The 21,585-nt window shown below is 33.4% G+C and overlaps 1 protein-coding gene across 20 annotated transcripts in view; it reads left to right on the top strand.

Moving 5' to 3' along the window:
- The window catches only part of CHD9 (chromodomain helicase DNA binding protein 9), a 172,801-nt gene that overhangs the window by 80,529 nt on the left and 70,687 nt on the right, over positions 1-21,585 (top strand). For 19 of the 20 annotated variants that reach the window (XM_057713156.1, XM_057713155.1, XM_057713157.1 and 16 more), the window contains 8 exons: positions 5,877-5,988; positions 9,517-9,663; positions 10,566-10,634; positions 10,718-10,773; positions 11,483-11,600; positions 15,253-15,339; positions 15,567-15,704; positions 18,450-18,571. In XM_057713156.1, coding sequence (XP_057569139.1) covers positions 5,877-5,988; positions 9,517-9,663; positions 10,566-10,634; positions 10,718-10,773; positions 11,483-11,600; positions 15,253-15,339; positions 15,567-15,704; positions 18,450-18,571 — 849 coding nt within the window. Of the gene's footprint in view, positions 1-5,876; positions 5,989-6,695; positions 6,754-9,516; positions 9,664-10,565; positions 10,635-10,717; positions 10,774-11,482; positions 11,601-15,252; positions 15,340-15,566; positions 15,705-18,449; positions 18,572-21,585 lie in introns of all 20 variants that reach the window. The other variant, XM_057713173.1, reaches the window with a different exon arrangement.

Here is a 21,585-nt window from a genome sequence, read left to right as displayed (position 1 = left end):
CTTTGGTAATTGGGTATTTTACTGAGCTGATTATATCTTATTTGGATCATCTGATTTCCTTCAGATAGCATGGCTGTCAGTTGTCATTGTACAGGCAATAGAAATTTCTGGTCATTCAAAAGTCAGTAAACTTTAATGATTTTCTAAAAGATAATGTAGTTTCATAATTCTCTTTATTCATTAAACTATATTTATTGATATTAAGTATCTATTGACTGGTTGAAGTATAGTGTCATTTTATTTTAAAATCAATAAGATATGTTGGAAATAGTAGAGTAGGAATAAAGAGACCCTTATTGTCTTTTACTAGACTTGTGGATTTTGGCAGTTTGTTTTATCTTTTAGGGCTAAAGTTTAGTGGGACCAATGTATGCCTTGCCTATCAGGATCAACTGAGATATTGTAGACAAAAGCACTTTGAAATTTTAAGTGTTCTATAAGTATAGAATAATTTTATTATCCTGAATATTTGTTCCTAAAGTTTTCTTCACTAATTATTTCGAGCCAGTGGTTCCCAAACCTGGTGGGAATTTTTTAAATGTCTGATTGGGATTCTACTTACTAGATCACAATTCTGCAGTTGGAACCTACAAATCTGGGGTTTGGTTTTGTTTCGTTTCGTTATTTTTATTTTGTACTAATCTCACATTTGAGAAAATAGTCAGAGTTCCCTTAGGCTCTTCACCCAACTTCCCCACGTGTTAATATCTTCTGTAACCTAAGCACAATGATCAAAATCAGGAAGTAAACACTTACACAATCCTGTTAACTGATTTACAAATCTTATGCAAATTATGTCAGTTGTTCGGTTTTTTGTTTTTGTTTTTGTTTTTGTTTTGGCCAGGATTCAGTTAAGGATCCTGCATTTCATTTTGTTGTCAAATCTCCTTACACGCCTCCATTTTGGAATAATTCTTCAGTCTTTGTCTTTAATGACATTTTCAACTTTGAAGCATACTAACCAGTTATTTTGTAGAATGTCTCTCAATTTGGGTTTGTCTTCTTTTTCTCATCAGGAATCTGTATTTTTTTTAACAAACAAGCTTCTAATGAAGCCTGCCTCACACATTAGGAATTACTGATCAATACCAACCAAACATTTGTTCTTCTTTGTTGTATTACTTATATACCATTTTAGAACATATAATAAACTGATATGACTTCATTATTTCCGAGAATCAATATTCTATGTAAGTAATTGTAGTGTGTGTGTGTGTGTGTGTGTGTGTGTGTGTGTGTGTGTGTATGTGTGTATTTTTATTTTAAATTCAGAATTATGTCAGTCAAGAATGACTTCAAGTTTTAGAATCAGCTTTTTTCCTACAATGGAAATGTATCTTTTTTGAGCAGAAGGGGCATGTGTAGATATTTTGGACTTCAGAAGTTTAGTAGGAAACTATTATATTTGAAATATCTCTTACAAAGTTAGAATTTGAAAAATATTTTTGCATAGGTTAAGGATAGTTAATGAGTTTATGAGATAAGATGCTATTCCAGACCTATAGAAAAATATTGGAAGAAAATGCAGAATATATGAAAAATAAGATTTGAGGTCTTTTTTTGTTTGTTTTTAAGTACATTTTTCAAATAATATAATGAAGGTTAATCTAAGGTATCATAGGAAATGTTTGTATCTAACCTACCCACTTCCACCAAAATGGGTGAGTGTTTAGGATTGACTTGGTAGCACTTAGAATTTAGGCAATGTTTATTTATAAAAATACTGTTTAAGCAGCTTAGTCCACTGTCCTTAGAGAGTTTTCACTTAGTTACTTTATACAACTAGAAAGGAAAAGTGCAACTTCTTCATAGTCATAAATACAAAAAAGCCGAAAAATTTAAATATCTCCGCTCCTGATTTCATTGAAGTTTTTATTCAGAGGGATTTGAGTCTTGAAGCAGCCACACAGATACCATATGTATTTCACAGGCAGAATTTATTTAGCTTGCTGAACACTGAGAAAAACTCCTTTTTAAGCAGTATATTGAAGAGTATTAACAGGACTTGATCTGCATTTCATAGGAAATTGTTATTTAAGTAACTGAACTTTTCTGTCACTAGGGTTGTCCTCATTTACAAACTAGTCTAAAATATGCATTTAAGTTTGGAGATGGATAGCACATGGGGGAGTGCATGAAAACTACTTCTACCAATCAGTTTTACTTTGGGTTATCCCTTACCTTGCCATTGAAAATCACCTGCACAAATACCTTAGGTTATATTAAATAACCACAGGTAGCATTATGGTTACCCTTAGGAGGAGGTTGTTACTTGAAGAGAAAGCATGACAAGAGGATTCTGGGAAACCAATAATGTCTTGTTTCTTGAGCTAGGAGCTGGTTATACATTTATGTTCAGTTTGAGAAAATTTATTGAGCTGTATGTATTCTTTCTATGTGTGCACTTTTTTGAATTTATATTATGCTGTAATATTAGTACATTGTTAGTTTTAGGGAAAGTGAGGGATTGCATTTGAGGCCATTTTAAGATTTTAATGTCTGTGGGATATCCATACAGATGTGTCCAGTAAACGGTTGTATGAATCTGAAGTTAGGGGAAGGGTCTGAACTAGAGATAAGAGATTTGAGAATCTTCAGCTTCTAAGTAGTTGTTAAGAATAGTTTAAATTAAATTTCCCAAGAATAGTATACAGAGAGGAAAGAAGGCTGAAGACAGAACTTTGAGAAATGGCAAAGTTTAAGGGATTGGTGGAAAAAACTGAATCCTGCCGAAAACCAAAGTACTAAGAGAAGAAGAGCCAGAGAATTTTATTGAGAACCAGAAGAATGTTGTGTCATGAATCCAAGAGTTCCGATAAGGAAAAAGTGATTAGTTATGTGTTGGTAGATAAATTTTTTTTTTTTCCATCGGATTTGGCATTACAAAGGCCTTTTGTGGCCTTAGACATTAGGAGTTCAGGCTTTGGAGTTAGGCATGTTTAATTTCTATCTCAATTCTTACTGTTGGTACAACTTTAAACAAATAATTTAATTTCTCTAAGCCTCAATTTCCTCTTCTTATAAAATTTGCCTCTCTGAGTTGTATGACCATGAAGTGAGAGAATGCATGTAAAGCCAGGAGAGGCTACCCAGTAAACACTGAATAAATGGAAGCTTTGACTATGAGAAGTAGTTTTAAGAGTTCAGATTCTAGAGGGTTGAAGAATGAAAGAAACAGTATAGATGACTTTTTTGAAAACTGGATAAAGAGGAAGAAGAAGAACATGTGATATTTAATAGTAGATATGACCTCAAGGGAGATTTTTATTTTAGGAGGGAAACCAGGGTAAAGAAAGAGGGACCGGAAGATAGAGGAAATGACTAATGAAAGCAGGAAGAGGGAATAGAGTATAACTATGGTTGGTTCCTTAATGTTGTTTCAGAGTATCTTTTAGTAGTACTTCCTCTGATTTCCCAGTTCCAACATAAGCTACATGTTTACTCATATTTATTTCACATACTCAGAAAAGTGCAAGTCAGATAGCAAGTAAGAATTACCATTATCCTGTTGAAGGTGGTGATCAAACTAATATGAGAATACCCTGGGGATAAATCATTCTAGAATTTTCTCTCACCTCACATCTCATCATCCAGTCAATAACCAAGTCCTGTTGTTTTTACTTCCAAAATTAAAAACTGTATTTCTTTCCCTCTTCATCCAGACTACCATGACCCTATACGTCACTATTCATCTGTCTCACCTGAATTGTCAGCCTTATCGCTGGTTTCCTTGACTTGGATTTCACTTCCTTCTCATTGCATTGCTCCCTTGTTTAAAATTCTTTTTTACCCCAATTTTATTGAGATGTAATTGACATATCACAGTGTATTAATTTAAGGTGTACAGCATAATGATTTGATGTGTATATATTGTGAAACTGTTACCACGAGTTTAGTTAACATCTGTCACCTCACGTAGTTACATATTTTTTCTTGATGAGAACTTTAAAGATCTACCCTCTCAGCAACTTTCAAATATATAATTCATTATTATTAACTGCAGTCACCATGCTGTACATTACATCCCCAGAATGTTTAAAATTCTTACATCTTCCAGTTGCTTTATTTTTTTTTTATTCATTCAGAAATATCTGTGCCATTTTTGTCAGTCGTGAACAAGACAGATTTCTTTTAAATTCCTGCCCTGTGGAGCTTAAAGCTGGCCTTAAACTAAAACATTAACTCCTTGCATGTAATACAGGATCTTCTATGATTGTGACCCAGCTCCTTTTGTAGTACTTTGTGTGTTCCTGACGTGCCCTTATCATTGCATATTCTCATTCTTCTGTGGTATCCCCCTGTCTGCAGTGTACCCTGCCTTTTCTTTTCACTACTTGTTGGACTCCCTTTCATCATTCAATTCCGTATCTCAAACTTTACCTTTTCTGCAAAGCCTCCTTTACTCTTCAGTAAACATAAGCATTTCTTCCTTTGTCTTCACGTTACATCTTGTGCTAACTTCCTCTTCAGCATTTTAGCTGGGATCATATTCTAACAATGATATGTTAAGGTTAGGAAGCTCCACTCTATCTTCAAATCCTAGAACCCTGGAAAGTGCCTGGCATATCACAGTTAGATGTAGTTACCATTAGTTGAGAAATTACTATGTGTTAAAGGCTGTGCTCAGACATATATTATCCCACTTAATTCTCAACAATAGAACTAGCTGTTGTAATATCCCTATTTTACAGGCAAGGAAGCTATCAAGTAATTTGCCTAGTGTCTCACAAATAGGTAAATGGTGAAATCAGGCTTTAAATCTTTGACACTATGATTTCAAAGTGTATACTTTTAATCTTCAAGTTCTCCCACATTAGTAAATAATTATTGAGAAAATTTTTGGTGTATTTCTGATACATCATACCTGAAAGTAGATATTTGGGGAGTTTTCTATGAAAATACAGATATCTAAAATAGAATTTTCCTGATGGTGCTTGAAGATCATGCCTTCTCTCTGTTGAACCAGATAAGGAAATGTAGGATGTGCTTCTATGTACTTCTGTCTTTGATCAGGAAAAAACATAGAAAACACACTTTCATTTTAGACATTTATAGTCAGTGTGTGTTAATATACATATACATGTATATATTAATATACATATATACACGTGTATATTAATATACAAATATGCATGTATATATTAATATACACATATACATGTATATTAATACACACATGTATATATTAATATACACATGCATGTGTATATTAATATACATATATACCTGTATATATTAATATACATATATACATGTATTAATATGTATATACATGTATATATGAGACAGCTAAACATGTACATACTGTAGAAATATAAAAAATAAAGTTCTTACTTTTTAGGAACATATAGTATAGCTAAGAAAAGCCTTAACATACGTAAAATAATCAAAGAACAATTAATTGTTAAAATGTTTTAAGTAAGGGAGAAACTACTATAGGGTAGAAAGAAGTAGAGGCTTTTGGAGAATAGGTGGGATTCAAATTTGAAATAAGTAAGACGAAAAAGGAAAAAAAAATCCCTCATTCCAAACTACAAGATAATAAAATAAATGAATTACTTTAGTTATTAAATAGTTATATTACCTGACATTTTTCTCATGAAGAATAATCTTGAGCCTAAAGAAACAAGTGCTAGAACTTGTCTGCCTTTCTTTGCTTAGAAATATGTTAACTGTAGTATTGGTTTGTATTTGTTCATTGAAATAGAGTTTATCATTTAAAAATGTCATTGCGGATTTCATGATAAATATCAGCTTTGGTTGGACATTCAAGTGTGATATAAAACGGAAGAAAGTTTATCAGGGCAATCTTAATTTGACCCGAAATGGAAAAATACAAAGAGATCTTACTGTTTACTCTTTTTCTCTTGAAACAGCAAACTCATTATTACATTGGGTAAGAAACAAAAAAGAAAGAATGAGTCTTCAGATGAAATATCGGATGCAGAGCAGGTGCCACAGCATGCATTCAAAGAGGAAGACTCTCAAGTGAGTATTAAAATTTTTTCTGAGAAATGAAGCACTGGCAGAATTATTTAGATAGCATTATATTGTTTTATGGATATTTATACTATAGTTTAGTGGTAAAAAACCATTTTATTGTATGGTAGAACTTATATGACAGCATTATTACAGTATACTCCTAGTAGTATTGCCATAGAATGTTAGACCCGGGAGGAAACTTACACATCCTCTCCAAACCCTCTCAGTTTTCAGATAATGAAACTGAAGCCCAGAGAGTTTAAGTAACAATCCAAAGTCCCTGGTGGCTTTTAGCATGGAGAAGTATCCAGTGATATTATCCTGTACTTATGGAGTACTTTTGAATGAATTTAATGGTGGAGATACTAATATTAAAAGTCACATACAAATGATAAAGCAAATGGGTTGAATCATTCCTAGAGATAATTCCTTTGGTCTGCTTCTGTTGAAGAAAAGATAAACAATTATATTAAAAAATCCCCAATATAGACAAAAATACTGTGCATTTTCCTTTTTCTTTTTTTTTTCAATAGCTGTATATTCAAAATAACGTGAAGTTAAAAAAATATATATATATAGTGAAGGTCATAATAATTCAGGCCACCCTCTGCTCTCTAATAATTAAAGTACGACTATAGGCCGTAGGGGTGGTGGCATTTGTTGCATTATGGGGCCAGAAAGCCCCTGAATGGCCTTTCTTCTTCCTTATGCAGCTTCTTATCCAATGGGAGAGTAGTGGCTCAAGGCTCCTGGGCTGCTGCAAGAGTTGAGGTAAGGGCAGTGACTAAAGCTCCTAATATTATATGGCCTGGCTTTTTCTTCATATGTTATCCTTAACTTAGGCAAACTTATAATTATTCAACATGAGAAAATTTAGTTGAATTTTTACTAAAATAATGCTGGCCATTTTTCCATTATGTAATTACCAAACAACGAAATGGTAGAATAGGTTAACACGCACGTTTCTTCCATAACTTTCACTGTAGTTAATTAGGTTGCTTTGACAGGTGTGTTGCTTTAACACAAAAAATTTAATGGGGAAGGAAAAAAATATTTTCTAGTAAACAATTATAAATCTATATTATTGATATATTTAAGTATATTATTACATAAATGATGTATAAATGTATAAAAGTAGCTTTCAACCACAATGGATTGTCAAGATTTGAAGGCTTGAAAAGTAGTTTAACGTTTAGAGTCAGATGGAAATCTGAAAATGTGATTATGACATTCAGTTCTTTACCTAATAGAGAGTAATTCAGTAGTCTAACTATATTTAGAGACTTAAATTATTTTTAAAAGCCCTTATAGCACATTTTATGAGGATTATTACAGGAAACAAGTTATATGTTATCATAATGAAGTATTCAGTCATTTAAAAGCATGATGTTTCTGACATCTTATGTAAAATGCTGTTGACTGATCTGTTGAAGCCTTTGAGACATAAGAAGAAAAAAGCTAGAAAAAAGAAACATGAAGAAAGAATTTGTCAGTTTTAAATTATCTTTTGAAAAGCATTATGGAGAAAGCCAAAAAAACCTCACATTAGCCTAAAATGTGGACATTCAAATTAGTTCTGTATTTTTAAGGTAGTAGAACTATTGTATGACAGAGAAAGTTAATTGATGAAAGTGGTACCTTACTTGGTTTTGCCTAATATGTAACTATATGCTCTAGTAGAATGTAAGTTATGATGAAATCAGCTTATAGAGTTGAAAAACTCTACAAAGAACCCATAGAGTTTTTCAATTACTCAGAGACTGATAAAGTCGTCATAGAATGAGGGAACATTTTACAGTAAGTGGCTCTCATTCTATCAAATGTGCACTTTTGTGAGTTGAAAGGATTCTTTCAGGCCACTCATTTACTACTTACTAAGGACTGTGTGTGGCATTTCAAAGTACCAGTGGATGCCTAAGTGACCGGAAAGGAAACTTTAATGCTGAAATCATCTACAGAATCTTCTAAAAGTGTATCAAATTATTCCCAGACTTCATTATTTAAAAGATTTGGGCCTAGTGAGACATAACATTGGTAATATAGGTTATTGTTAGAATAATAAATGTCGCAAATGGTTATTAATTTAAACTATGCTATATGAACTATATGATGCCTGTAATGGAACTCCAAACATTCCTTTAGCCTAGTATTAGATTAGAGATCCATAGAATTTTCCCTCCCAGGGAGTAATAAATATTTCATATCTTTTCCAAAACAGGATGTGGGAAAATTGGGTTTCTAGAAGTCCTTTTTTATAATTTTTTTATGCACCTTCCTATCTCCCATAATGACAAAATTGTTAGCTTGAGTTTTGAAAATGTAAGTATCTTCATGAGTAAGAAATGGTGATCCATCCTAATTGAGGCATGAAGTTTTCTACTATATTTGGCTGAGCTACTTCATCACTGTGGTGCCTTTCTTTCTCTCAATATTCCACTACTCTCAAGAGAAAGAGGCACTGCAACCTTTCTGGATGCAAATAAACAGTTTGTCCCCACACTGCTGCACTGATTCAGTTTTGTCATGGCAATGGAAGTATGAAAGACGTACCAAATTGAAGACATTGGCAGAAACCAAAAGAAGAATACATGGATTATTCTCTTGGTTGGATCTGGGGGGAATGTCATGGGAGTTACTAAATACACAGAAGGAAAGTAATAGGAAGAAGGAATATTGAGCAGTAGAACAGTTGGCTGAAATGCCTCCATCCACGAGATTTTAGGGACGTGAGCAAAAGCAAACCTAAGTCCTTTGGTATTTTCAAGCCATTGTGAGATTTGTTTTTATAGTGGGAACATCAAATATTAGATATTTAGGGAGGTAAGTAAAGCCATGTGCATTTGATACCTGATTTTAAGTTATTTAGATTATTTTAAAATCATGTTACTACACATAATACTCTCTGAAAAGCTTACTTCTGTTTTAATAATAGTGGTGTTCTTTATTTTTAAGGGAAGCTAGTAAAGGTAGTAAAACATTGGTTCCTCCATTCACATTTGATTTTTGGTAGATTTCATACTGTGTTATTTTGTATATATCTTTTAAAACATTTTATGTTATTTTGGGTTTTTTTTTTTTCTGTTTTAAACACAAGTTTGTGGGTTCTGTGTCAAATATTATTTAATTTCCTTTTTTAGTTTTATGCCCCTGATTAATTATTTAACCAACATTCATCTGGTGTACATTTTAGGTTTGGGGCAAAAGCTGTGAAAGTATTAATAACTTATAATATGTTTCCCAAGCTGTGAGATAGTTAAGTAAAAAGAAACCTTTTTATTCTTAACAATTTCTAAAGAAAAGTAACAAAGGTATTATTATTAATCATTGTTATTTGACACTTTAGAAAGTAAAACTAAAGATTGTAAACCTTTGGCAAAGGGCAAATTATAATCTTCCTTTAATTAAAAGGAAAAATGAGAAAAGATGAATGTTGAATGTAGCTTTGAAAATTTAATGTACAAAATTGCCACACTAGAAATAATTATTTTCTTTTAAAATAAATCATACAAATATGATCCTTATCGTTCACTACAGAAAAGAAGATCAAATCGACAAATCAAAAGAAAAAAATATGCAGAAGATGCAGAAGGAAAACAATCTGAAGAAGAGGTTAAAGGCTCTATGAAAATAAAAAAGAATTCAGCTCCTTTACCTGGTGAACAGCCTTTACAGTTATTTGTGGTAAGGCAGATTTTGGGTTATGGCAGAAAGCATTTTAAACCAATGTAAATTTTTAAAAATATTTTCATTATCTTTCCTCCTAAAACCTGCTCCAACTTTTCCTCCTGGATTTCATATTGTAGTTAATAGAACCATTAGTTATTCAGATCAGAAACCCAGGGATTTGATGTCTCTCTTTTATCTTTGCTTTTTCATCCAATTTTTTCACCTCCTAAATGTGTATTTCTGAAACTCCCCCAAGATCTATCCTTTTTGCAGAATATTTCTAAACTACAAGCCTAATCACAGTACTTTTCTACTGAAAACTCCTCTAATGGTGTCCTAAGTCAGAAAAAAATGAAAATACACTTTTTAGCATAGCTTATAGAGCCCTTTGTATGGATTTTCTGGCCTTATGTCCTTTTACTTCTCTCCAAACACTCAATTCTCTGGTTTTATGAACATAGTTGTCTAAATGCCATGTTTGGACACCTTTATGACTTTGCATGTGCATTTTCCTCTTTGTAAACCAGCCACTCATTTGCTAGCTGAGGGATCTGACACCTTGAGCAAGTACTTTTCTTCTTTATGCCTGAGCTTCCTAATCTGCCAGATGGAGATGATAATAGTACCTACTTTATAGTGTATTTGCAAAAATTAAATTTTAGTTAATATATGTAAAATGTTTAGAATAATGCATAACACATTAAAAAAGCACAATATGTTTACTATGATGATGATGCCAGTGATGACAAGGACAGTAATAACAATTGATATTTTTCATTTTTGTATTCCTGTTTAACATGGTCACTGGCACGTGTTAAATAAATGTTTGTTGAATTTTAGTATACTCGTAAACATACAAAGTGGCAACTAAAGTGTTTTCAGAATGTGTCATCATGCTTTTTTCCTCCCTCACATAGGAGAATCCGAGTGAAGAAGATGCTGCAATTGTGGACAAAATACTATCTTCTAGAATTATAAAAAAGGAAGTAAGTAATGATACATTACATTTTATACTTTATAGTCCATGGCCTGATTATAAAAGTCATAATTATTGAATTTATTTTCTTAGATATCACCTGGAGTGATGATTGATACAGAAGAATTTTTTGTAAAATACAAGAATTAGTAAGTATTTGAGTATGAAAACTAATAGAAAGATATTATTTAAATATAAATTAATATTTAAAATATATTAAGTTAAATTATGATTTTTATTTTATCTGCATTTTAAAGTATTTTATTATTTATTATCGCATGATCTTAAAAATCATTAAAAAATGAAAAGACTGAAAACCTTTCATGTTAAAATTAAGTGGTTTTTTATTCAGAAAACATTACTTATTAACATCAAAATATAGAAATATTTATAAATTATGCTTTTACAAATTACAGACATTATCCCTCATATTTATATTGTTGAACTTTTCAGATTTTGTTCAACTTTTTCTCACACCTTGGTGAAAGAAAGTATTTTAAGTAAAATTACATTGGTTTCAAAACAAGTTAGCTTTCTGATCTTGACAAAACGATTATAATGAAGAAATAAATGAAAAGGTACATTTTGTTACCCTTATGGTTCAGTTTACCATTTTGCTTCCATGTGGCAAATTGTAGACCTTTAGACCACAGTCTTCTTAGGAAGATTGTAGTGATCACAGTGGTTTTATTTTAGAAGTTATATGAAGTCTGTTGACATTAAATGAAGTGATGAACTACCTATTTGTAAAGTTGAAGATAATATTTTGTTTTAGAGGCTATGATTAAAAATAAATCAAAAAACTCAAAACATGGTTTTCTATATCATTCTTATATATTGCTTTTATAAAAATTTTAGCTCCTATCTTCACTGTGAGTGGGCCACTGAACAGCAGCTTCTGAAAGATAAAAGGATCCAGCAGAAAATCAAACGATTCAAATTGAGACAAGCACAAAGAGCACATTTTTTTGCAGACGTAAGGATAAAAAAAGACTGTTATGTGTTGAACTCTGAACATTTGTGGTATTATGTATCAAAAATATGAGTATTATTCATTTTAATTCTTAGGCTTCCACTTTTGATATTTGAATATAAATGCTATCTCCGTATTTTTTCTTTCTCTAAATTTGGCATGGAAAATAACTAAAACAGGAACACTAGTAATTCAGAATGGTAGATAGCTCTTATATTTTTAAATTAGCATGTATTTCAGTACTTTGAATGTGAGTGTGTTAATATCTCAAAGTATTTTATCAGCAGAGTTATTCAAGTAATGGAAATGGTAACATACCAAATAAATGGAAAAGAAGATTTTTCAGTATGTGAAATATATTGTGTATTTTCTATGTCTTTCTATATTCATGAACAGAACGTCATTGGAAAAATTCATTAACCTTTCCAGGCCTTACTAAAAAATCTGATGTCCTTTCCTGCTCTAAACTTTTTTTTTCCATTTTTCTTTTAATAGACTTAAATTTATTTTATTTTTTATTTTTTTAATTTTTTGGCTGTGCCATGTGGCCTCTAGGATCTTAGTTCCCTGACCAGGGATCGAACCTGCGCCCTCTGCGTTGGAAGCATGGAGTCTTAACCACAGGACCGGCAGGGAAGTCTCTTAATAGACTTTTTTTAAGAGCAGTTTTAGATTCATCTAAATTTTTTTAACTTTTTATTTAAAAAATTTAGTACAACAAATTCCCACATGTATTTTAACTAGATTCCCTAGATGTTACCATTTTACCATTAGCTTTATCATTAACATTAATTCTCCTTCTGTCTCTGTGCACCCCTCTCTCCTGCCTCTGCCTCTCTCCCATGCATACATTTTTTTCTAAACCATTTGAAAATTGTCTCAATTTCAGTATTTTCTAGAAACATTCTTACATAATAGTATAATTAACACATCTGTAGACCTCATTCATCCTTCACTAATTGTTCCACTAGTATTTTTATAGCAAAAAAAAAAGTGTGTGTGTGTGTCCAGAACCCAGTCCTGCAGCACATAGTGCATTTAGCTTTCATGTCTCCTTTAATCAGTGTTTTTTGTTTTTCATTACTTGAAATATTTTTAAAAGACTTTAGGTGGTTTATTTTGTAGCACATCCCTCAATTTGGGGCTATCTGATGTTTCCTCAGCTCCAGGTCATGCATTTTTTAAGAGAGCACTACAGAAATGATGCAGCAGCATTCTCAGTGAATCATATCAGGAGGTACATGATACCTATTTGCCCAATTGCTGGCGGTGTTCACGTTAATCACTAGATAATGGTGATATCTTATGGCAGATTTTTCCAAAGCTATTGTTATTTCTTTGTAATTACAAAACCTACTTCAAAAATTTGATGATCGAAACGAACTGTCAGTTTATGGATGCTGGGAGGTCCTCAAAAATTTCTGACTTCCTCACTCTGATACAGAAGTTTCTATTGAGCTGACGATTTTAGAAGTACTTAACTAATATCTTCTGATTTGTCATGAAGATTAATTTTTCTCACATGGCTCAGGTATAAGGTAAACTGGAGCTGTGCAGATTTTCTTAGAGTACCTTATTACCATTCTGATGTTGGGCAGTGCTCTTTGTCACCAAGTGTGTCCTGTACATGGAGATAGTAGTAATGCTCAGGAAAGTATTAAGATAGTGAGGAGAACTAAAGACAGAACCATGGAGTACTGTAACATTTAGAGGTTAACAGAGGAGTAGAGGCAGCAAAGATAGCCGAGATGGGCTTTTGGAAGTAAGGCTTTCAGGAATGGGTAGGAATTAGCCAAGCATACAAGAGAAGGAACAGCAGTCTATTCAGAAGAGAGAAAAATGAGTATAAAAACGTGAAGGTGTGACAGAACATGGAGTTTGAAAAGCAGGTGTTTTTGTATGAAGCATAAAATCTGAGGTATGGCTGTGTCAAGAAATAGGAGATGAGGCTGAAGGAAAAGGTATGAGCCTGTTTATTCCACAGAAACTAATGTGGGCTTGGTTCCCGAACAGGGGAGAGTCAGTGAAGGATTTAAAGCAAGGGAGCAATATGTAAGATTTGTATTTGAGAAAGAGGACTGTGGGGACAACTAGTTAGAAAGTTATTTGTAAAGATCCAAGTAAGAAGTGATGAGGCAGTGAGAATGAGGGAAGAGGAACCAGTTTGAGTTATAGATAAAAGTAGAATCTGTGTGAACTGATGAGTTAAGAGAAGTGGGAGATAAAAAAGAGAAGGAATCTAAGATGACCTCTCCATTGCTGGCTTGTGCAACTAGGAGTAGAGTGTGGAGTTAGTGCTGTGTTACCGTTAACTCAATTAGAAACTACAGGAGGAAGTGTAGGTTGAAGAGTAAATGAGTGCACTTAGTGTGAGGTAGCTCAGAGAGTTTGAGTTTAATTAGGTAAGGGGGTCTTGAGCACAAGAACCATCAGTAGATAAAAAGTGTTTGATACAAATGAGAGAGGAGCCTCCAGGTCAGGTGATTGGTATTCAACTCTTGCACCTGAGGAAAGTTGCAAAAGAAAGGTAAAGGAAAGCCTCTTTCCAAAAGAGACTCCCTTTAAGAAATTTTTAAAGAACACTTCCTCAGACTTCCCTAGTGGCGCAGTGGTTAAGAATCTGCCTGCCAGTGCAGGGGACGTGGGTTCGAGCCCTGGTCCGGGAAGATTCCACATGCCGTGGAGCAGCTAAGCCCGTGTGCCACAACTACTGAGCCTGCGCTCTAGAGCCCATGAGCCACAACTGTTGAGCCCACGTGCCACAATGATTGAAGCCCATGTGGCTAGAGCCTGTGCCTCACAAGAAGAGAAGCGACTGTACCAAGAAGCCCGCACACCGCAACTGAAGAGTAGCCGCTGCTCTCCACAACTACAGAAAGCCCATAAGCCCATGCGTAGCAACGAAGACCCAACACAGCCAATAAATAAATAAATTATAAATAAGTAAATAAATAAATAAAATACATTTCCTTTAAAAAAAACACACACATCTTCTAGAGTAACTTACTTGTCTGGAGTACCTTATTTTTTAGTGCTATTTAGTTGAGTTTTTTATATATAACATGGTGATTCATAATATAGACAAATACCCTAGAAATCTTTTTGGAAATTAAAGTGCAAGTATTCCATTTTGGGGAAATTTAATTAAAATCAAACTCATGGGGACTTCCTAGGTGGTGCAGTGTGTAAGAGTCTGCCTGCCAGTGCAGGGGACACAGGTTCGATCCCTGCTCCAGGAAGATCCCACATGCCACGGAGCAACTAGGCCTGTGTGCCACAACTATTGAGCCTGTGCGCTAGAGCCCGTAAGCCACAACTATTGAGCCCATGTGCCACAATTACTGAAGCTGCACGCCTAGAGCCTGTGCTCCACAGCAAAAGAAGCCACTGCAATGAGGAGCCCGTGCACCACAACAAAAAGTAGCCCCCACTCTCCGCAACTACAGAAAGCCTGTAAGCCCATCTGCAACAGTGAAGACCCAAAGCAGCCAATTAATTAATTAATTAATTAATTTTTTTTAAAAGTTCAAATTTCAAAAAAAAAGAAAAAAAATCAAATGTGTTTGCTCTGTAGTGAATAGCTAGTAAGTTTGTCTTTATTTCACTTTCATCTTTCTACCTTTGTCATATATCAATTGTTACTTTTTAATTTTAGATGGAAGAAGAACCATTTAACCCAGACTACGTTGAAGTAGACAGAGTGTTAGAAGTCTCTTTTTGTGAAGATAAGGATACTGGTGAGGTAAATATTTGGTAGAAATACTTTTTAAGTAAGTAAGAAAAACCTAAAACCTTCCAAATCTTAAAACATTGCTTTTTTAAAATTAATGACCTAAAAACACTGAAAAACGTTTCCTAAGTTTTTACTGACCTAGGTTAATATATTTAAACTATTTCTGGGGATTCTCAGTTTAAACTATTTCTTACTATTCTTTTTCAAAATGGTAAAATGAAAAAAATTTTTTGCAGCCTGTTATTTACTACTTAGTAAAGTGGTGCTCATTACCATATGAAGATAGTACTTGGGAACTAAAAGAAGATGTAGATCTTGCAAAAATAGAAGAGTTTGAGCAATTGCAAGCTTCACGGCCTGACACAAGACATTTGGTAAGAACATGCCTTAAGCGTTAGAAAATCTTAGCACTTCTTTATTCAACAGGTTTAATGTAATTTTTGAATTTTTAATTTAGTCTGCTATGCAGTTAATATTGTATTTTTTAAATTACTACGTAGTATATGTGTGTTAATTTAACTATTCCTCCATTAGTGGATACTCCAGTTTTTTGCTATTATAAACAATGCTACATTGAACAGTAAACCTTTGTAAGATAATCAGAAGTATAATTGTTTGGACAGAACATATGTGCATTTAAAAATCTGATAAGTATTTCCTTTAAAATTTCCCTCCAGAAAAGTTGCAAATGTTTCTACTTCATCTTGAATTTAAAACTTTCCCACTACTGTTTCGCTCAGGTCATTTATAAAAATGTCAAGAATATCAGTTTCAGCTCTAAGCAGAGTTATTAATTCTCTGTCAAAGAAAAATCCTTATTATACCCACCTTTCCCTTGTTTTCTGTAAACCAGTTATTTCTTCATAACTAAATAGTTCTACTTCCATAGTAGATTTATTTTTCGAAAAACCTTTTGTATAGAATATTGTTAAAGGCCTACATAAGTACACTGATTTCTTATTGATACATTCATGTCTCTTCCTTGTTTAAAAAAAAAAAAAACCACAAACTTGAGTCAATTATTGATTTTTCTAGTACAAAGACTACAGAATTCTAGAAGGCTATGGCAAGTTGTGATATTTTAGTAATTATATATATTTTTTACTTTTCTTTAAAGCATAGGATTATTGTCATGTGAATCCAGTTTGGGGCACCAACCCAAAGAAATACGCATCAGAGAGACATGTTTTTATTAAATGTTTTGGCCAGTCCTCTTTCAAATATAATTTGGTCATAGAAATTTCTTACTTCACTAAAGAATGAGTTTATACATGAAAAGACAAGAACAGATTACTTTTTGATTAGCACCAGAGTTAAGGAAGGCTACCATGAAAAATGTGGAGATGTGATGTAAGAGAAAGAAATGAATTAATTGTTCCACGGAAGAGATCATATTGTTTTTCTAACTTTTATTTTTTCTGGTTGTCTTCTTATTTTTTGGTCTTAGTTTATCTCCCAGTAATACCCATAGTCTATTACCAAGAGACTAGCAGCTCACCTCCATTCCTTTTGACTTCTAAGTGCCTTTCCTTGAGCCAGGAAACAAAAATGTTAATTAACTAATTCAGGAAGGAGTAGTCTAAAGGATATTATGAAAGGGAAAGATTTTCTTTTTGGGGTGGGGACCATGCTTCAGTGGTAACCTGGTCTTTAGCCTCATTAAGTAAGCTGTTTCTTTAGATCAGTGATTCTCAGTCAGAAGTGCTTATCCTGGCTCCAGAGTAAGAATATCTGAGAGTGGACCCCAGGTGTTATTAAAAAGGTAATTTTGATGCACATGGTAGGAACAGCCACTGCCTTAGATATATAATGTAGTCCTTGGTAAAGGGGACTCAGCCAGTAAAATTAATCCCCTCCGTTAATGTAAAATCAGTTTGACAACAGTGCTAGTTTAGCAAAGTCAGATAATATAGGAGGTAAGTGATTTTCTTTTACTAGTCTATTATTATTAAATAAAACAACATGTAAAACATGTATAGTATTCTTGAAGAAATGAAATTTGTTCCTGGCCTAAACTAAGGAAATAGTGATTGGGTTGCCTAAACAAAAATTATGGAGAATATTATTTAATGTGGAAATTATTTTAAACAATAATTAAAGAAATATTATATGTTAATTACTTTAAAGTTCATTGGCTACCGTTCAAGAAATACTTTAGTTTTTATAAACCCTGAATGTTTTTTATTTGGATGCTATTATAAGATAGTGTTTTTAAAATTTATTTATAATTGTTTCTATAATATAGAATACAGCTTTTTGTATATGGATCTTATATCATGCAATGTTGATAAAATGACTTCTTAGTTTATCTTTTTTCTAGATTCCACAGGATTTTCCATATAGACAAATCATGTCTTCTGTAAATTAAGAAAGTTTTACTTCTTCCTTTCCAGTCTTAATGACTTTTATTTCTTTTTCTTGCTTGATACCTCCTGTTAGAACCTGTAGTACAATGTTGAAGTGATGACAGTGGACATCCTTTCCTTTTTCTTATCTTAGGGAGAAAGCATTCAGTTTTTAACCATAAAATATGATGTTAGTTTTGGCTTTTTCATAGATGTACCTTATCAAGTTGAGAAAGTTTCCCTCTATTCAAAATTTAATAAGAGTTGCTATTAGGAGTAGACATTGGAATTTTCAAGTCCCTTTTCTGCATCTACTGAGATTATCATATTTTTGTTTTTTAGTCTGTTGATCAATAATTTGAAATTAATTTTCAAATTTAATCCACCTTCCATTCCTGAGAAAAACCCCACTTGGTCATGCTGTATTACCCTTTTTATGTATTGTTAGATTCCATTTGCTAAAATTTTGTTATGAATTTTTCATCTCTGTTCATGCAGGATATTGGTCTCTATTTTTCTTGTAATGCCTTTGTCTGATTTTGGTATCAGAGTTTCATAGAATGAGTTGGGACGTATGCCTTCCTCTTCAGTTTTCTGGAAGAGTTTGTGCAGAACTTATTTGATCTTTAGTAGATGTTTGTAAAATTTCTTCATAATGCCATTTAATGTTATTCTTCTGTGATTATTTTAAAAGTGTTGCTTTTACCATGTATGAGATGTATGGAAGATCAAAAACTCTGAAATACATCATTCATTCTTTGTTTTTCCACCAAGGATCGTCCTCCTTCTAGTATTTGGAAAAAAATAGATCAATCCAGGGATTATAAAAATGGCAATCAACTCAGGGAATATCAACTGGAAGGACTCAACTGGCTCTTATTCAATTGGTATAATAGGTATGTAGTATGTGTTAATAGAAGAAAGAATTTGATGTGTATTTTTTTTATGTGTTCCAACATACATTAAGTGAAATTGGTACTGATGTTGCTACATTATTACTGTCATGGAGTCTTCATTATTAAAAGTGAAGTTGTGGTTACCTCAGGAAGATATGTATGTTATAATTTAGGATTTTGCTTCCTTTAAATGTGTACCGGTCAGAATAGAAGAAAGTTGATACCTTAATTCATAACTAAATTTGAAATACCTTTCTTAACATTGTCAAAAATCAGCTGTGTTACAGAATGTTTTTCAGCTTATACTACTGTCTGCCGGTAGTTGAATCTAGTTAGTAAGGTGTGAGCAGTTACATCTGTAAGAATTAGATAGGCTTGTAACGTGCGTCTTCAAGGAAGCAGATTGTCAGCAATTGATAAGGCATAGAATACTAAGTATAAGGAGCTAGTAATGAATCACCCTCATTTGTTATTAATTTTCCAAGTTGTTCAAAATGCTTTTTGGAATATTATCTCACCTTTTTCTTAGTGAGATGGAAAATTAATTGCAAAAGAAGTTAAAAATGGTGTCTTGATTGAGAAAAGTCTCAGTGTGTATAAAAGAGCAAATGAAAGTACTATTATTAGTAATAACAGCAAAATTTTATGACACTTATTCGAAGTCATTTTTCTGTGTTTTTACTTGTCACTTGATTCTTCTGTTTCACTAAATAATGGTGAATCATGAAACTCAGTCAGATGGAGTTAGGGGGACCTGTTATCCCATGCAGTGCTTTTTCCCCTGGTTTATATTTTCTAAATATTAATGATTTTTCCCAAGAGAATGTTCTTGGTAAAAGAGTTAAAATTTTATTTTAATTGTCTTCTCTTATCAATACCCTTTCCCAATTGCTTGTTTTAAACTTACACCACTTCCCTCAAGCACTTTATCACAGCCCTGCCCCCTTCACTCTCTGTATATGACTGCTTCATAGAGAAGCCTAGGGCCAGTAGGTGAATTCATTCAGATTCTTGCCTGCCCTCACACCCAAGCCTACAAATGTATCTCCATCCTTAGCCATTCTTACCTCTGTCCTCATATCACAAGTCAAAAGGTGCCTTCCCAGAACCAAGACTAAAGCTACCACCTCAACTCTTGATAGGCATCCCGTCCAGTCTCTTCAGAACCTCACTTCTATCACTTATCAGCCTTCTGTTATGTCTTCAAACTCTCTCTTAAGACTAGTGCCATCCCTTCAGTCTGTGAACAAATTTGGGTTTAACTTATATATAACAATAAAAAAAGGAAAGGATAAATCTTCTCTTGGCTCTATTTTTCCTTCCAGCTATCTTGATTCTTCTTTGTAATTTCCTAGGCAAAGGTCTAGGAAGTGTAGCCTGCATGAACTCTTTCCATTTTCTCATCTCCAATTCTCCTTAAACCTGTCGTTTGACTTTCGATTCTGTATCATCTCTGAAATTCTTATTTTTCCAGTCCACAAGATATTTTTCAGCCCTGATTTGCTGTCTCTGCTGCGTTGGATAGTAGTTGCTAGTCCTTCCTTTTTTAAACTTTCCCCCCATTCTCACTCCCAGCAGCTTCCACAGTGTGACTCTCCCAGCTCTCCAGTACCTCTGTAGCTATTCCTTTCAATAGTCTTTGCTGGTTCTTCTTCCTCTGCCTATCCTTTCAGTGATGTTTTTTTTCTTCTTTTTTTTCCCCAACGTTCTGTTTTTTGCTTTCTTCTCATATTACATGCTTGTTCTCCCTAAGCCAAACTCTACCCCCCATGACTTCACTTATCAGTAACATCTCTAAGGCCTTGAACTCTAAGCCCATGTTTGTTTACTTCTTGCCACCTTATGTCTATCTCAATGATTCTTTAAACACAACAGATTCAAAATTAACCTTATTATTTCCTGTTTCCTTTGTATCAAACTTATTCTTCAAATATTTTACCCCTTGGTTAATAATAACACAACTTATTTAGTCACCCAAACTGAAATCTGTTATCCTGTACTCCATATATCTTTTGGTCACTAAGTCCAAATCATTCTAACATGTAATTAACTTTGGAATCATTTTTCTCCTCTTGATCCTTCCTACCTTAGACCAAATGTCCCACCCATTCTTTCCTGCATTATTGCGGGACTTATCCAGTTACTGCCCCAACTTCATCTCACCTTCTGATATTCACAGTGGTAGCAGAGTAAACTTCAGGTACAAACCTAATCTCATCAGGTTTCTTTAAAAATGTTCAATGACTCCCATTCATAATCCTGTGGAATGATTTCTAACCTTTATTTATGACCCCTGCTTATCCTAGTAATACACCTTCTCTTTACCATTCCCTCAAAACCATGTTAAACAACTTGTGCTCAAGTTGATCGTATTGTTTACGCTTCTGCTCCTTTGCTCTGCCCTCTGGCAAAATCCTGCTGGTTACTGACCTCCTCTCTGAAGGCAGTCTTATCTTTTCTCATCTCTTCTAACCAGAGTTAGCTGCTTACTCCTCTGAGGTTCCATAATAAACTTAATACTGATGATTCTTAACTGGCCATATATCATAATCATCTGTGCAGCTTCCTTTTAAAATTACAATTGCTTTTATTCTACTCCATGCACATTGAATCAGAATGTAAAGGAGAAGGCCGTGGATATATGTTTCTTAGGCTGTTCCAGTGTATAGCCAGAGCTGAAAATCAGTTCTTTGTTTGTGCTTCTGTGATAGCACATTGCATGACTATTTATTTATTCATATGTCTGCTTTTCTAATAGATACAAGCACCTGGAAGGCAGAGAACATATTCTGTTTCTTTTGTATTCCATCTTCTCATACTACCCCTGAGATATAGAAGGCATTTAATAAATGTTTCCTGAATAAATAACGTATTTAGTTTGCCTTGCTCTTGCCATTTCGTTCTTTTAAAAAATCGGGTATCTAACAGGTGGTATCTTTATTTTGGAGCTACAAAAATCTGTAGTTTTCCCTTTGCAATATTATAATAAAATTATAATCTTTAGCGAAATCTGC

This window comes from Hippopotamus amphibius, chromosome 16, assembly GCF_030028045.1.
Source record: "Hippopotamus amphibius kiboko isolate mHipAmp2 chromosome 16, mHipAmp2.hap2, whole genome shotgun sequence".
In the NCBI taxonomy this organism is placed as follows: Eukaryota; Metazoa; Chordata; class Mammalia; order Artiodactyla; family Hippopotamidae; genus Hippopotamus; species Hippopotamus amphibius.
Note: the sequence above shows the minus strand (reverse complement) of the source record. Positions and strands in the feature narration are given on the sequence as shown.